A 10,916-nucleotide genomic window follows, 5' to 3' on the forward strand; every position below is an offset into this window, starting at 1 on the left:
GAAACACTCTCAGTGAAAGTATTAGGGAACGATAGCTAAACCCTTAAAAAATTCCCTGCCCATCATGAATGTTTTAATATGTATCTCAGAACAGGTCTCCTTTGGGATAGAGATAGGCAAGAAAAAGAGAAAGGAAAAGGCCATTCAAACATGACTACATTTCCTAAAAAACAATGTTGACTGTAAAACTTGAAGGAATTTCTCAAGGGAAAAGGCAGTGAACCCAAAGGGCCAAACTCTTCACTACTGCTGGAAAATTCTGTTGGGTAATTCTAGACAGAGACAAAACTCTTGATCTCACAACTCTAACTGTGCCACTGAGGGGAACAAGACTTCATACCTTTTACTTGGTATGTTTACCCCCAAGGTATAATGGGACCAAAAACTGGCTATAAAATATTTGCAAAGGCTATCCAATTGTCCTGCTTCACCTCATATCTCTCTGTACTACCTTCTTATTTTGAGGCAGATTGACTGACGCATAAAACTGACTTGGTTTACCAAGTCTTCTATTCATTTTTCTTAGGCTCTATATAGTCTGGGTGACATGATAGATGCAGGAGAGAACTTGCTGTGGTTTGGAATAAGGAAGTGTGCCATCTGATCGGCTAGTTGAAGAAACCATGCTAAGGGTGCATCATGGGATTTCATACCAGATCCAATTCAATACTAAGGATTCTTAGCAACTTATTAAGAATTGCTCATAGTTTCTGTGGCCTGCTTTCTGTGGCATTCTCAATAGAAATTCTCTAGAAAACATAGCCCAATGACAGAATCTGAGTTCTCTTTTTTTTTTTTATTTCTGGTAAACACAAAAAGTTACAGATGTATGAGAGGCAAAAGACTTGATCAGCACAAGTGACAAGAAGTCTGGGTTTGAAGGAAGGATACTTGTATCTGCATTCCATTTCTAGTTAGTTAAATGACTATAACAAGAGATTTAACCTCTCTGAGGCTTAATGCCTTCATTTGTTAAATAATGTGGGGTCACAAATATCTATACTGCCTATCTCAGGGTTCTTGTAAGGGAAGGAGTTTATAAATCTCAAATTGTGCATGAATATGTTACTGAATCAATCAATTTAATAAGCATTTATAAACACCTACCATATGTCAGGCACTGTTCTAGGCACTGGAAATATAAAAGCAAAAATGGTCCTTGACCTCATACTTTAATATAGACTACAAACCACTCATAATTCATTCATATACATACAATTGATTTTTCTCACTTACTAAAGTTTTCCCAGCATTATAGCTTATGATACTTCTGTTATCTTGCTTTCTGGCTCTACAACTTTAGGTAGTACATAGCAAGATAGTAAAGATTTGATTTCCTAGATCTTTAAACCAACCCTAAATCTAATGAAACCAAATTGAAAAGACAATCATACCATTTCCCAATCCAGATTAATTAAACATATGTACTTGGATAAATCACTATCTTTCTCTCTAAATCCACTTGTTTCTGACTTGTCCATTTATGGTACCCATCAGTCAATCAGCTTGTAAACACTAATTATGTGCCTACTATGTGCTAGGAACTGTATTAAATGCCATTCTTTCCAAATTTACCTACATTTGGAATCTAAGAACTATGCTTGAGTCTTTACTCTCTTTCATATCCCACCTTCTGTCCCACTGTAGCCAATTAGTTGTCCCAAGTCTGATTGAATCTTCCTCCTCACTATTTCTTACTTATTTCCTTTTCTCTCCATTTTACGTAATTGAGACCTTGGCATCCTCTCAGCTGAACTAAGGCAATAGCCCCTAAGTAACTTGTCTTGCCCTTACCTAATCTCTTCTTCTTTATTCCATCCTTCAGAAAGATAAATTTATATTATTAACCCAGATATTAACATATTATCACATATGACTATTTCTCCCCCTTTCTACCTCTTAGAGAAGTTTTAGCCACTTCCTGTTGCCCCAAGATAAAATATAAACTCTTCTACTTAGTATTTACAATCTGGCCCATCTTCCCAAGCTGACTTCACATTACACTCCCTAGCCAAATTTGCTATTCCATGTACATAATACTCCATTTCCTATCTCTATGCCTTTTTATAGCTTGTCCCCCATGCCAAGAATGCATTCCCATTTCAACTCCAGCTCTTAGAACCCTAAATTCAGTTCAAAGTCCAATTCAAGTCCCTTCTTCTTTTCCAAGAGACTTTTCCCTCATTCCTCTACCCAAAGTCCCAAGCCCAATTTATCACTGTATTTATTTTTCATATATCCTATATTCACCTATCTGCTGAAATTTACAGAATGTAAGCTTCTTGAGGACAGGGACTATCACTTTTCTATACATATTTCTAGCAAATAACACACTGCTTGGTCCATAACAGGCACTTAATCACAGTTTATTGATCAATTGGCTGATAGGTGAATGGGGGCAGAATGGGGCCCTTGGAATCAGGAAGGACTGAGTTTAAATGCCACTCAGTAACTTATGGTGTGTAATCCCAGGCAAATTACCTAACTTCTTCTTAGCCTCAGTTTTCTCATCTATGAAATGGGGAAAAGAACAATATTTCTTTTATACATTGTTGTGAAGGTCAAATAAGATAATATATGTAAAGTGCTTTGCAAACCTAAAAGTGTTATATGAATGCTAGCTATCATTTATTATGATAATAATTGTTATTACTGATTGGCTGTGGTCAGGGTCATCAGCTAGAACCCAGCTAAGCTTCCATGACTGCTCTGGAGCAGGATCTGATATACTCCAACTTGACTTTACAACAACTAACCTCTCCTGATGCCAGATGATTTTGTCAGAGTTCTATTCACTGCTAATGTGTCATAAGAGGACTCCATTTGTGCTCTACAGAAGCAATGGTATCAATCATCACTGATATAGTCATTACTACATAAAAAGAGCCTATGATAAAAATGTTTATATCTTCTTTATCACATCAGAGATATGATACTGCTTTCTTCTTGCCTTTACAAGTGCTTATTTGATTAAAAAACAAAACTAAAATGTACCAGTGCCTCAGAATTACATTACAAAATCTTAGTCACAAAATTAAACTGAAAAATAACAACTTTACCCAACAGCCTGATTCCAGTGGTGCCTGTCTCATTCATTATACTTGTAGAGGTCTTCCTTGGATGAGACAGGATAAACTATAATTCTAGTCCTAAAGGTTAGTAGATTGAGATTTTGCTAAAATAAAGGAAAAGGGGAATTCACAGGCTTCAATTTCAAGCATTAATTCTCTATCTGTTCATTATAGCTGCAATTGATGGTCCCAGTCATTAACCTGACTGTACCATTTAGATCTGAGTAGGTCCCAACCAACCTAGTCAAAGATGGGAAGTCTTTGGTTAAAAGGGATTATATATAAAGACAGGCTATTACTGTGACTAATGCCACCATTATATAACTGATTTTGAAGGCCAAAAACATCATAAATAAAAGGTTAGCCAAAGATACATAAAAACACACATGACAATATATAAATATCAACCATACAAAAAGGAACCCTCTTTGCCTTTCCCTCTAACCTTTTAAATTCAATTCTGAAGAAGCAAACAGCAGGAAGCTGTGAAAACTTGGACCGAAGGAGGTGAACATGAACTCAAAGCCTTAGATAACAATGTAGTCCACTTGACACCAAGCATAGAAGTCTTCAAGAATCTAATCCTCTTCTGTCCTTTATACTTTCCAAGCCCACAGGCAGCAACTCAGACACCAGCCTCTTCTCTGCCACGGGCATCACCATTTCAAATGAATCCCATGTGTAATCAAACTCCCAAGAGTAATAGATGTGATTCTAGACATGCTTAAATACAAGTACAAACCCTTAACACTTTACAGTGACAAGCTGAATAGCTACAGGTTTAGCTGTACCAGATTTAGAGCTAGAAGAGAAGTTAGAAATCATCTGACTCAATACTCTGATTTTACAGATGAGTTAACTGAGACCCAGAAAGGTTATAAGTGAAAAAGACTAGATTTAAACTCAGATCCTATGACTTCAATTCCCAATTCCTTCCACTGTACTAAGCTACAATGGGAGTATTTTGACATTAAAAGTCATACACAATGAATATTAACCTTCTTAAACCACTTAAAAAACTGGTATTATGGGATTTAAAAATGTTTTCATCTTTAATATTTCTTAAGAGTTCTATATCTAGAATTTTCGTGACCTGAAGAGTTAAGATGACAAATAACTACTTGTGGTTAGAATACTGCTATTTACCAAAGAGAAAGATTAAGCATAGAGTGGGTGTCATTAATTTCACTAAAAGTGGTTACCTCTAACTACTGACCAAAAGCCCTTGTTATTTTAAGTTCCTAGAAGACAGGGGGCATGCTTTATAATTCTCTGTATCCCCAAAAGTGCCTAACACAATGCTTTTAGTATAAAAGCATAGTATAAACATAAAATTGATAAGAGATATTTACAATTTGGCCCAGTAGTATGGAACCTTAGGACAACATTTAAATACACTACAGCATTTTATTACCATGTTTCTAACAATATTTTGTCATTTTGAGCATTAAGAAAACACTAGGTATTACATGACAAACTGAAGGAGAGCCTGCACAAATCTATGGAGGAAGGAAGAATTCTCAGAGATTGCATAGGATGAAAAGAATGAAAAGGTTTAACTTGTCCTCAGCAGATAGTACAATATACTTTAACAAAATGTGTGTCCACCACATTATGAGGAAGAAAAAAGAAAAAATCCATCCCATCTTCTTAACATAGGAACCCAGGCATGTCAGAATATTAGCAAAATAAAAAACTGAAATGCCTTCAAAACTAACTATAGGCAATTGTAATTTTGTTCCTCTTTTGACACTGGCTTTGACAACTATGATCATTCACTTTTGATCAATTAGGATCTGATTACATAGTCTGTGAATTATCTAAACCCTTTGCTTCTTCTTCACGTGGTCTTTTCCTTGTATTTTTTTTGGCTACTCCATAACTTCTCTTCACCCTTACCAAACGTTAGATGAAGAAAAGAAAGGGAGAACCAATGAATCTGAAAAAAAAAAAAAAAAAAAAAAAACCAGCTAATTTTGCCAAATTTAGGAGTTTGTGGGAAAAAAAGGCTCACTTTAAAAAGACATTAAAAAGGCTAAAATAAGGATATGTGGGTAATCTGGGGATATCACTTATTTTGGTCCCCATTACCAGCTGCTTGACCAATCATAAAGGAAGGTAGTTTGTAGCTTTCTATAAATTTATATTATATTTCTCCTTTCTTTCTTCATTGTTCATTGGCATTTCAAAAATACTGTCTTCTACTGAGAAAGCTATAGTTCATTTTCTTCAAGTACAAGACTTCAAGATGCATTCTCATATACTTTAACAACTAAAGCTCTCCTCAGGTCCTTTGCAGTCCTTCTGAATTTTATCTTTTGCCCTATTTCCAAGGATATTCAAATTGATACTCTTTCTCTCCATACACAGATTCAGCCCAATTCCACCAATATCTCAAGAGAAAGCAAACTCTACAGTCACAGCTAATATTCACTATAGAATAATTTTACATGGCCTGAAAACTGGTAACTTTCCACAAATTTACCTACACAGCATCTGGGAACATTAATATATAAATATAGGTCCCTAACATTACAACCCTTACATCCTAAAAAGGAAGGCATCTCTTTCTATGAGTTTCCTAGTTTAAAATAATAATAATAATAATGGTTCACTGGGTATTTTCCAAGCCTTTAGTTCCTATAAAGAATTCTGTAAATCTTTCTTGGCTATCACATTGTAAATTGGCTAAAAGTATTTATCTTTAGTGTTTGATAAAACACTTCAATGACTCCTTACTGCATTTACCTAGTTTAAAACAGTAGAAATTGATCATTTCTCTCTCTCTTTTCTCACCTCCTTCCCCTCCCCCTCAATCTAGCAGGCTATACATTACTGACTTCAAAATTGTGGGTTTTCTATAAAGATAGATTTGCTGAGGTTTCTCCTTGCCCTACCCCCTAACACCTTCTCTTCCTCCCCTCCCCCAATTAATGACATAGTCTAATACTTTGCAATGAAGGGAGCAAAGTGCAATAGAAAGAGTCTTGGCTGTGTAAAGAGAGAACCTGGGTTCAAATCTGATTTCTGGAGCTCAGGACCCATGTGACTTTCAGTAACTTACTTAAACATTTTTAAGTTCTAGTTTTATCACTTATAAAATTAAGGAATTAGAAGACATGGCTTCAGAGGTCCCTTCCAGTTTATGATTGTAAGTAGTTTATTAGGACTTTTTAAAAGTAACCAAATAGTATAAACAAGATAAACACTTGTACCTTACAGAACTGGAATTATTTTTAAAAATTAAAATTAAGGAAAAAAAAATTCTCTAAAATTATAACAAAGTAAGGCAGTCAATAAGAGGAAAACTTTTCATATTAACTGATTTTTTTTTTTAACCTAAGGTGAAAAAGAGTCTTTTTCATAAAGTATCTAACATCTGATCCTGGATAAATACAGATATTTTTACTATTCATCAAGATAAAAATGGTAGCTGAAAATGAGTTGTTTTTAGAAATAACTTTCTATCATAAACAAATTTCCTCATGTCTCAAACACTTGATTTCTGGGAATTATGCTCTTATCTAATCTCACTGCTTGACTGATTTAAATGACCAACTAACTCATCAAAAAGGTCACAAAATATATGACTGAAATTTGAATCCACACCCCTAATAGCCCAAAGTCCAGTCACAAACTCTTGATAGACAAACAAGACTATATTGGATACAAGTATACAAGAATTCCTGGCACTGTGAAATTTAATAATTAAAGACACATTTAACATAAAGTATAGTTTGTCTGTTTTTTGAATGTGAATGTTTTATTTTCAAAAAAAGAAAAATATGTTCTTTCTATGACATATCTTAGACACAGTATTTAGTTGCTGCATCTTTTGAACTTGAATAAGCCAGTAACATATACAGATAATATCATATATTTAAAATGAAAATCTGATCTGCCAAATATTCCTTGCCCAAGCTTTTGGTTAATTCTGGAAGTATCAATAATAATTATATCAGGACTTTACATCAGAAATCTCAAAGCAAAAATTTCATCCATGATGTATAGGAAGGAAAGAGAAGCTGAGAAAGGTCAAGGAAGATGTGAAGAGAAAAGGGCAATATTTCATAATTCTAAATATGTATTTGAAATGTCTATAAGAACACCCAATATTTACCAAACCAATGGCCAAACAACAGCAAGAGATGATTATTTAAAACGATCATACTACCTGCCCTCTGAGTAATTCAATATATAAAATGTATATCAAAATCTGTTTGAAAGACTATCAGTTTTTACAACTAAATTACAGTTACTATTTCTCATCCCCAAACTTTATCCTATTAGGCCATCACTATTCATGTCCAAAGTTTTTCCAAAGATATCCTTGTTTTCCTCTGCCTCTGTGTATAAATCTATATTGATACAAGTTCATATATGTATAAATATACATATATTATATAATTTGTGAATATGTAATAAACACACAGAGAGGCCTTGCTTTAACTCTATGGTATAGGATCTTATTAAAGGTGACACCATAACAATGAAGCTCTTTGGATACTTTTGGCAACTATACTTTCTTGAACTGGGTCCAAGACAGATCTGTAGAATGCTACATTCCATACTATAGTGGGTCATGTTTTTAACATATGTGCATTTCTTAGACATAAAATAAAACATGCACACATATCTACACCATTAAACCTCTTAGGAATCCATTACTACACTATTACAAGGTCTGTAAGCAAAGGGATATTAGAACCCTTACTTAGTGAATTTCACAATTTATACCATATATTGACCACAGTGAGTGACAATACAAATGTAAATAATCAAGCAATAAGTCTTTTTACTTCTATGTGACAAATAGCCTAATGAACAGGATTTACCATTAGTGATGTCTGAAGAAAAGAGTGCTCTCTATCTTTCCTGAAAAGGCTCAATATCATATGGCAAATGTATGAAAATGAGAATTTTGGGGGGAAAAAAATTTGAGTCTGGACATTTTATTTCAGAATTAGCTACCCAGTCACTGAACTCCATCTAATACTTTCCTTGTATTATGCCCTTTGTTAAACTTAATTTAAAAGGCCCTTCCACAGAATCTCATGCTCCATCCTAAGAAAATTCCCTGTTGCTAGTGGTCTTGACCTCTTAAAGATCTTAAGAGTTTGTCTGAAAAAGAAAAGGAAATGCTGGTGTCAATTTCCATTGCCAACTAGTACGGTCTTCTAACACAGATAAGCTGACAGCACCTAAGTCTTCTTAACATAATTCTATCACGCACATCCTAAGGCACAGGTTGAGATGCCCTTAAAGTATTTGGAGGCAAAAAAAAAAAAAAATTCTTTAAAATGGAGTTTTATTCTTTACACTGTTACTTAATAATCAGAATGCCAAAGTTTAAATGATGCTAAAGAATTGTCCCTGTATATGCACAAATTTTATTCTCAAAGTTCTCTCCATGTACGAAAATCTTTTTCTCTGGAGAGTTAGAAAATAGATTGAGTTTATAAACTTGCATGCTGTTCTCAGGTGCTAATCAACAAAGCCATGCTTATTTTTACTACATCTTTCTAGCTAGGGGCAGCTAGGCCTTGGTGGTGGTATGGTATAGTGTATTTTTTCCAATGAATACCTCCTCTTTGGAGACGGCCCTTTGGTACTCTTATGGCTTCTGCTGAAGGCTTTTAACTTAGGGATACTACTGTGCTGTTTTCAACCATAGCACTTCCATATTTTCCTCCTTGACTCTTGCCCATCCCATTCACAAGATTTCACGTTAGCTCACTGCAGTACAAATAAGTCCATCCTTCTGCTTAGCTGAAAGTTGCCTTTAGAGTTTCCATTTTGGAATACACAGGCCACAACTACATATGGCATGCTTGTATATGATAACAGGATGTGATTTATTTATGACGACCATGTGTGTTCATATGCACAACACCAGCAGGTTATCGATTGAGGCCACGGCCTCACTTGCATGTTATTTGGTCTGTGATGACCTACTCACTGTGTCCCATTTCAGGTACTGTACTTCCATGCCAGGAAAACATAGACGGAGAGGTGAAGGCATACATGCTTATAACCATGCTCACCACATAATGATCTGTGACCAAATGCAAATTGTACCAAATGTGAACCTCTTTAAAGACTTGCCATGTACAATTGTTTTTGATGGAGAGCGAAGTAGCAGCAGAAATTACTGGACATGTGGGGTCAATTAAATCGATGTGAATTTATCCACAGTAACTAATGACTTTTTAAAAATAAATATGCTTGAGGATGGGTACACTCATTGTATATCTAGATATTTCTGCACCAAAAAAAAAAAAAAAAAAAGGGCAATGTCCATATGAGCAAGAATTACAGATATGCAGAAGGAAGTCCAATATGGATACTAAGTGAAGTATAGTAAACTTCTGTCTTAAATAGCCTTCCTCCCCCCTCTAGTTGTATTTATACTTTGAAGGAAGTTACCATGAAGGGATAGTCACCTGGGCGTGCTCAATTTTTGACAAGCCTTAGTCACTCTGTAACCTAGCAGAACAATTCACATTATATTAGCTATATCCTGTGAAGATTCTGCCACACACACTACCACTAAAATGCCAGTGGTTTCACTTACCTTCTTTATTAAGCCTCATAACCTCCCTGCTTTTTCCACCCTCTTTTCCAGCCTCTTCTAAATCTACATCTGCAGATGAAAAGCAGAAAAAAAAAAAAAAAAGCCAAAGTCAAGGGGGAGGGAAGAATGTTTATTTGCAAACATTTATATGAATATATATATATAAATATATGTATTCTATGTACTGCAGAGGACAACCATTCCAAAAAAATTAAAAAAAAATCAAAATGGACAATGCAACATTTGTATCCCAAGTGTGGGTTTCCATCTACCTGGCCCAGATAGGTATCTCCCCCCCCCCCCCCTCCAAAAAAAAAAAAAAAACCAACCAAACTGTGCAAGCAGCAACAGAGTAGCCCTTTAAACCGATACACGGCAGGGCTGTAAAAGCCCACCCAGAGGGCTGCGGTGGGAAGCCCGGGCAGCAGGCAGGCAGGCAGGCAGGCAGACAGACAGACAGACAGACGGACGGACAGACAGCGTTAGCAGCTGGGCCGATCTCTATGCACGGAGGATCTGTCTCTATGTGTATTTATTTAGAGAGAGAGGGAGAAGCATGGAGGACACTGGGGGCCACTCTCTCTCTCTCCCCCACACACTTTTTTTTTTTCCTTTCTCCCGGTGGCTCTAGGTGAATGGAAAGGTTACAGGATAATAAAAGGAGGAGGAGGCGGCGGGGTTCTTACTGTCGGAGCAGTGTATTTTGGCGGCGTCGATCCAGGAGGACCAGGGTTTGCCCAGAAACGCCTCCGGACTGGGCACTTTGCGATCCAGTGTCGCCATTGCTCTTCCTTCTTGTTGCTTTTCCCCTTTTCCTTCGGCAGCAGCAGCCGAGAGACACGGGATTCGAGAACGCTCCGACGTCATCTTCGGAACGTTCCGACATTGAGTGTTCTGAGAGGGGGAGGGCGGGGGGGGGAGGGGGAGAAGGAGGAGGAGGAGGAGGAGGAGGAGGAGGAGGGAAGAAGGAGGAGGGGAACGGGACCGGAGGAGGAGGAGAAGAGAGGAGAGGAGGAGGGGGAGGAGGTGAGTAGGGGAAGGGGGAGGAGGAAGAAGGGGGGAGGGATGGAGGAGGAGAAGAGGAAAGGGTGGAGGAGGAAGAGGATGAAGAGGAGGATGAAGAAGTGGAGGACAAGAAGAGGAGGAGGAGGATGAGAAGAGGAGGAGGAGGAGGAAGAGGAGGAGGACGAAAAGAGGAGGAGGAGGAGGAGGAGGGGCCGTCGGGCGGCCCGGAGCCAGCTCCGCTTGCAGCCCCGACGGCCGCCAGAGGC

General features: G+C 37.0%; 1 protein-coding gene across 4 annotated transcripts in view; it reads right to left on the bottom strand.

The window, feature by feature from the left end:
• ATXN7L1 (ataxin 7 like 1) overlaps window positions 1-10,579 on the bottom strand; it is a 238,297-nt gene extending 227,718 nt beyond the window's left edge. For 3 of the 4 annotated variants that reach the window (XM_031938731.1, XM_031938730.1, XM_031938736.1), the window contains exons 1-2: window positions 10,332-10,579; window positions 9,646-9,714 (exon numbers count right to left, since the gene is read on the bottom strand). In XM_031938731.1, coding sequence (XP_031794591.1) covers window positions 9,646-9,714; window positions 10,332-10,512 — 250 coding nt within the window. In that variant the 5' untranslated portion in view covers window positions 10,513-10,579. Of the gene's footprint in view, window positions 1-9,645; window positions 9,715-10,331 lie in introns of those variants that run through there. The other variant, XM_031938732.1, reaches the window with a different exon arrangement.
• Between the last annotated feature and the right edge of the window lie 337 nt (window positions 10,580-10,916).

This window comes from Sarcophilus harrisii, chromosome 5 (assembly GCF_902635505.1).
Source record: "Sarcophilus harrisii chromosome 5, mSarHar1.11, whole genome shotgun sequence".
Taxonomy (NCBI): Eukaryota; Metazoa; Chordata; class Mammalia; order Dasyuromorphia; family Dasyuridae; genus Sarcophilus; species Sarcophilus harrisii.